General features: G+C 17.5%; 2 protein-coding genes across 2 annotated transcripts; one reads left to right on the top strand and one right to left on the bottom strand.

Moving 5' to 3' along the window:
• Positions 1-788: 788 nt before the first annotated feature.
• On the top strand, positions 789-4,790 carry PGSY75_0807100 (putative RNA helicase; the record flags this gene model as incomplete). The annotated part of the gene is made up of 1 exon (XM_018785207.1): positions 789-4,790. The coding sequence occupies one exon, from the start codon at positions 789-791 to the stop codon at positions 4,788-4,790; it is 4,002 nt and encodes a 1,333-aa protein (XP_018642174.1).
• A 408-nt stretch (positions 4,791-5,198) lies between these two features.
• On the bottom strand, positions 5,199-7,026 carry PGSY75_0807000 (gas41-like protein; the record flags this gene model as incomplete). Its single annotated transcript, XM_018785206.1, has 9 exons — positions 5,199-5,236; positions 5,338-5,368; positions 5,497-5,612; positions 5,782-5,884; positions 6,003-6,053; positions 6,177-6,295; positions 6,490-6,622; positions 6,830-6,906; position 7,026. Coding segments are annotated over 9 exons (669 nt in total).
• Positions 7,027-7,326: the final 300 nt, after the last annotated feature.

Genomic DNA, 7,326 nt, shown 5'->3' with positions numbered 1-7,326 from the left:
AAAATTATATTTTTTTTTTTTTTTTTTTTTTTTTTTTAAAAAAAAAAAAATTTTAAAAAAAAAATAAAAAAAAAAAAAAAAAAAAAATTTTTTTTATGATATTAATATATTATAAAAAAAAAAAAAAAAAAAAAAAAAAAAAAAAAAAAAGTGATACTCCAGAAAATTATGTAAAATTATTATATATATATATGTATATGTGTTGATAATATTTATACTTTTTTTTTATAACTGTAATATAAAAAGATAGGAAGTCATCTACTTATTTTCTAATATTTTAGATATAAACAAATAAATGTTATAATAATGTATTTTATATAAAGTTACACAAAATGTAGATATATGAGTATATATATATATAAAAATATATATACATATATTATTCATTATATATAATATATTTTATAATAATGACTATAATTTATTATACATATAATATATAAACATAAGAAACATACGTATCACTTTTTTTTTTTTTTTTTTTTTAAATGATAAATAAAATAAAAATAAATAAATATAAAAATGTATACATATATATATATATATATATATATTTATATGTTGAGGAATATACTTAATAATAAAATAAAAATAAAACGACGTGCTTTGTTATTTTTAAAGTTTGATATATATATGTGGATATATTATTAAATTATATATGTTAACATAAATATATATATATATATATATTTTTTTTTTTTTTTTTTGAATAATTGTATTAAGAAAAATATATATATATATATTTATTTATTTATATATATATTTTTTTTATTTTTTTTATTTTTAAAATGAGTAATGCACCTGTTGGCTTCATTTCCTTAAGTAAAATTTTTAGAAAGGAGGAAGAAGAAAAAAAACTTATAGACAATAGTCAGGATCGTTCGAACCTGTTGAATACATCTATTTATAATAAGAATGAAGAAAAAAGAACATTTGAAGAACTGAACGTAGAAACAGAAATAGTGCGGGCTCTAAAAAAAATAAATATTTTTTATCCTTCTAAGATTCAATATATGATTATGAAAAGATTAATATGTAATGATAAAAATAAAAAAAAAGAAAAAGAAAAAAAAAAAAATTGTATAATTCAATCAAAGAATGGAACTGGTAAGAGTATGTCAATTTGTATATTTATTGTTCATCAGATATTTTATAAAATGAAGAAGAAAAAAGATATTCAACAAAATAAAATAAATAAAGAAGATGAAATATATAGAATAGAAGATTCAAAATATATATCAGATCATATATCTGAATCTTTTTCATCTCAAGACAATATGTTTTTGGGTTCTTTATTTTTTTATGGTTTAATATTAGAACCAACAAGAGAATTATGTCAACAGATTTTTGATAGCATTCAAAAAATTACGAACATATTAAAAGATGACAATTGTAATGATGTATATGATAATATAAATAGATTAGATGTTTATAATCCTAACAATATAAATATATATGATAAAAAATATGTTAATTGTTATAAAATAGAATCTTTAATATTATATGGAGGGACAGATATTTTTGAGAATATAAAAAAAATATTTACTAATTTTCCTCATATTATTATATCAACACCTGGACGTTTAAAACATGTTTTAAATATTTTAAATAAGATTAAAATAGAAATAAATGAAAAAGAGAAAATAAAAAATAAAGATATACTTCCTTTATCATATATAACTCTAATTAATCTAATTAATATGTCTTTAAATTATTTTATTCTTGATGAAATCGATGCTTTGTTAGATGAACAATTTGATAATCAACTCAAAATTATTTATAATTATATTGTGAATCCAAAAATACAAATTTTATGTTATAGTTCTACGTTTCAAGAAGCAAGTATTAATAACTTTATAAAAAAAATTATAGAATGTGATGAGAAATATTTATCACGTTTAGAGCGATCTTATATGACTAGCATGGATCAGACAAAACATAAAGAGGGCAGTAGTAAATTTTTAAAATTAAATGTAGATATGAGAAAAGAACATCACTCATTGGATGTCAAAATGGTAGACGGGTTGTTAAGTGATGCAAATGATATGAACAGAGATAATATTAAAATAAATTATATGAATGGAGATAATATAAATGATATGAATGGAGATAATATAAATGATATGAATGGAGATAATATTAATATAAATTATATGAATGGAGATAATATTAATACAAATGATATGAATGGAGATAATATTAATACAAATGATATGAATGGAGATAATATTAATACAAATAATATTGATACACATTTTATTACTTCACCTGCACATCACTATCATGATGAACAAAATAATCATGTCAAAATAAAAAAGAAAAAAATTAATAAAAGGAAAAAAAAAAAAAAAAAAAAAAAAAAATTCAAATATAATAATAAAACACAATCCAAACTAATAAAAGAATTACAAAAAATAATATGCGATGAAAATATTTTATGTAAAGAGTTTATGTGTGAATATATTTTAAAAAAGATGATAAAAAGAAAAGAAAAAATGAAATATCACATGAATAGTAAAAGAAACTTTGAGTATATACAAACGTGCACATCACTGATAATTCATTCAGAAGATAAAAATATAGAAATGAATAATATCAACAATAAAAATAAAAATAACAACAACAACAATAATAATAATAATAATAATAATAGTGATAATTATTATTGTAGTAATGTTATTCCATCTAATAGTTTATCTCCTTTTTATTATTATGACCGTTCAGATGAAGAGAACCATTCGAAGTCACCTTTAAAGGGAGTTTTAGATTCACCAGTTTTATCAAACATTGAACATTGTTTTATAACCATAAATAATGAGAATTTAAATAAAAAAGAAGAACTTAAATATAAAATGAAAGTAGTATATAAAATAATAAATGAAATAAAATATAATCAATGTTTTTTATTTATTAATAATACATATGAAGGTATCCAAGTTATAAAAATGTTAAAAAAAATGAATATCTCTTCATATTATACTAGTTCAAAAATAGAACATAAAGAAAGAATAGAATTATTTAAAAGTTTACAAGAAAATAAAGTTAAAATTGTTGTATGTACTGATATTATGAGTAGAGGAATAGATAATATTGTTTGTGATTTAGTTATTAATTTTGATATACCACATAGTAAAGAAACTTATGTTCATAGGTCAGGTCGATGTGGAAGATTTGGAAGTAAAGGTTTGTGCATTAGTTTATGTAATTACACAGATTATAATTATTTATATTATTTTAAATTTCAATTAAAATTAAATGTTTACGATTTTTCTTATATCTCTAAATATAACCATAGAATACAACATTCTTCTTCAGATGTATATATAAATCATATTAAAAAAAATGAACAACCTAATCAACCAAATATTCACAAACATTCATTATGTAGTCAAAGTATTAATCATAAAAATAATGATCAATGTGATTCTTCTCAAAACATTTTAAACGTTCAACAAATAAACAACAACAAAAATAATAATAACAATAATAATAATAATAATAATAATAATATATTCAAATTGTGTGATCTAGAAACATTGAGAAGAAAATATGAAAACAACATTAGATATAATAATTACCAAGAAAATGGGAACACACAAAAAAAAAAAAAAATTCTAATAATTAATATAAAAGGTTTTTATTCCAAAAATATACATATCATTCCAAATTTATATAATAATATATTCAATAATAATGTTTATTTAAAAATATATTTTAAAAAATTATTTATAAAATTTAAAATTATACAAGATAATCATACATGTTCCTATATTTTTAAAATACCTATTGATAATAAAAATATATTTAAAAATATTAATATTATTCAAAATAAGTCCAATTTAATTTTGTTCTTTCATTTTTTTCAAAATATAAATATATGTTGTAATTATTATTATGATAGCACAAAAAAAAGTGAATATACCAACAATAATAATAATAATAATAATATTTATAATAATAATAATAATTATTATATTTATGTATGTAAAAATACACATTTCAAAAGAAAGAAAAAAAAACATATCATAAACAAAACCCTTTTTGTAACTAATTTTTGTATGTTTTTTTTTTGTAACTCAAATAATTATATAACATTAAAATTATATTATATATTTCTTTTTTTATTTCAATTTTATAAATATCCACTCAAAAAAAATTTTTATCATCTATTAATATATAATAAGTATTATAATAACAATAATAAAGAATCATATTGTCTTGATGAAAAAATAAATCACAATATATTATCGTTTACACAATTTGAACCAATAATCTATAATCTAGAAAATGACAAATGTATAATATCTGATTCGTATATATATTACAAAAAAAAAAAAAAAAAAAAAAACAAACATACATTACATCATAATCTATATAATCTAATTGATGATGAAAAAATATATGAACAAGTAAATCATAAAACATATATAAATAAACATGATATGTTCTTTAATCATAATAATTATTTCTCAAATTCAATATCATATCATGACAATCTAGATTTTAATATAGTAAAACATAATAATAAGCAAAATATGAATATTAACTCGATATCTCTTGAACAAACTATGATTTCTCTTAATATGGATATACTAGAAAAACATATTTTTATAAAATTCTGTAATGAATCCAATCATATTAAATGTATAAACAATGAAACCAAAATTATCAAACAGATCAATCAATATATGTATGATCAAATTTTTCTTAATTTAAATCATTATCAAAATGTAAATTTATTGAAATGTCTTTTTTTACAAAATCATGTAAAATTGTATGAAGAAAGTTGAAGCAATGCTACATACATAGGCACACACAAAAAAAAATAAATAAATAATAAATAAATTAAAAATAACGTAATAAAATAATCAAAAGGCAAAAAAAATTGACATAATTATAAAAAAAAAAAAAAAAAATATATATATATATATATAAATATATATACATATATATATTTTTTTTTTTTTTTTTTTTTTTTTTTTTTTTTAAAAAAAAAAAAAAAAAAAAAAAAAAAAAAAAAAAAAAAAAAAAAAAAAAAAAAAAAAAAAAAAAAAAAAAAAAAAAAAAAAAAAAAAAAAAAAAAAAAAAAAAAAAAAAAAAAAAAAAAAAAAAAAAAAAAAAAAAATTTTTTTTTTTTTTTTTTTTTTTTTTTTTTTTTATGATTACAATATATATTTAATTATGGAATATTCTTCTATTTAATTTTCATCACTGCTCACACCCATCTCAGATTTCACTATAAAAAAAAAATAATATTTAAAAAATTAATAAATTGTAATGGTCACAATAAATTTATGTGAGCAAGCATTAAAGACGCAGTTCTATTAACATCCTTACTTGTGAAGTATTTTTGTTGAACGTCATTAATCTACAAGACAAAAAAATAGAACACACGCATATATAAATGTAATCACATCATGTCAAAAATATAGATATATATATATATATATATATATATATGTTTGTTTTAGTTTATTTTATTTTTTTTATTATTACGTCCTTTGATAATAATGTTGCCTCTGACATCAAATCACAAATTTCTTGCTGCACTTCTGATTGAAATTGCAGACACTTTTTTGTATAACTATCTTCTTTAAAATCATATTTTATAACTACAAAGAAATAGATAGATAATTAAATGAAGAAATATATATATATATGTATATGCATATATATTTATACATTCGTTCATATATATATATATATATATATATATATATATATATTTATATATATATATATTTTTTTTTTTTTTTTTTTTATATTTTTTTTTTTTCGTACAGTGCTCTTGAAATTTGTGCGGAGCAATTTTTGTATTGTTACATTGTAAAAATTTATTGTAAAAATTAACAGTAGGATTTTTAAAAATAATTTCTTCATATGTCTAAAAAGATACATATAAAATATAAAATATATATAATACAAAATATATAATACACATTTTTTTATAAGCTTTATACAAACTGCTTTTCATTTTTTTTTTTTTTTTTAAAGTAAATAACCTCATTAACTACACAAGGTGGAACGTTATTGGGGTCACAATCAGTATTGAGCTAAAAAAAAAAAAATAAACACATAGACATATATATATATATATATAAATATATACATATATACATACATATATATATATTTCCTTTTCTTTTATGTAATGCATTTTTCATAATTATCCTCACCTTAACAAGGTGAACTATACTTATTGGAGATAATGTTAAATCTACAAAATGTATTTTAACTTGTAAATAAAATTCACCCCATCCTATTTCATTCACTTCATATGGTGGTTGTGTATACACTATTAAAAAAATAAAATAAAATAAAATTAAAAAACTCTTGTCGTAAAATATTATGACTTGTTCAGGTTTATAATAATTCAAATAAGCTAGCTATGGATATTAATGGGGAGAAAAAAAAGAAAAAAAATAGCTTTTATCATAAAATATTATGACTTGTTCATAACATTAAAATATTATTAAAATATGTTCTTACCTCTTTTTGGGTACATAAAGGAAGGATCTAATTCAAAAACTACTTTACTAACAATAAGAGAAATATCAGTAGATTCTGGACATCTTACTAAGCATGTCCACTTATGTGTCATATTACCATATTTTTTTTTTTCCTAAAATATATTAAAATAAAAGAAAAAAAAATAAAAGAAAAAAAAATAAAAGAAAAAAAAATAAAAGAAAAAAAAATAAAAGAATGGTTATAAACAAAACATGGAGAATAAAATGGAAAATATATATATGTATGTATATATATATGTATATATTTATGTATATATTAATGTATATATTTATGTTTATTTTTTTTTATTTATTATCACCTGAGGAGACAATAAAAATGCGTAAGTTCCAACCACCAAAGGTTTTATTAACTTAACGTTTTGCATTCGACTCTCCACTGAATGAAAAATAAAAACAGGTAGGATATGTTTATAAAAAAAATAAAATATAATCAATCTTATAATGTTTATAAGTTTATATTTGTTTTCTTTGTTATTTATATTTTTGTTCTATTACTTTTTATAGCAGTTCATTTATTTATGATCATAAAAAAAATATTTCACCCTTAAATTCGAAAGAAGTAATTTGTTATATTCATTATCATCCTACAGACTTTTGCATATTATTATGAAAATTAAAAAAATAAAATAAAAATAAAATAAAATAAAATAAAAAAAATATAAAATATAAAATATAAAATATAAAATACAATAGTATAAATATATAATATATAAACAAAGGTATATATTTTTTTAATAGAAATATTTAATTAATATTATATTATTTACTCAAAGTATCAGTTGTGTAAATATATAAT

The sequence above is a fragment of the Plasmodium gaboni genome, chromosome 8 (genome assembly GCF_001602025.1).
Source record: "Plasmodium gaboni strain SY75 chromosome 8, whole genome shotgun sequence".
Classification (NCBI taxonomy): domain Eukaryota; phylum Apicomplexa; class Aconoidasida; order Haemosporida; family Plasmodiidae; genus Plasmodium; species Plasmodium gaboni.
This window is presented reverse-complemented; position numbering and strand designations above follow the sequence as displayed.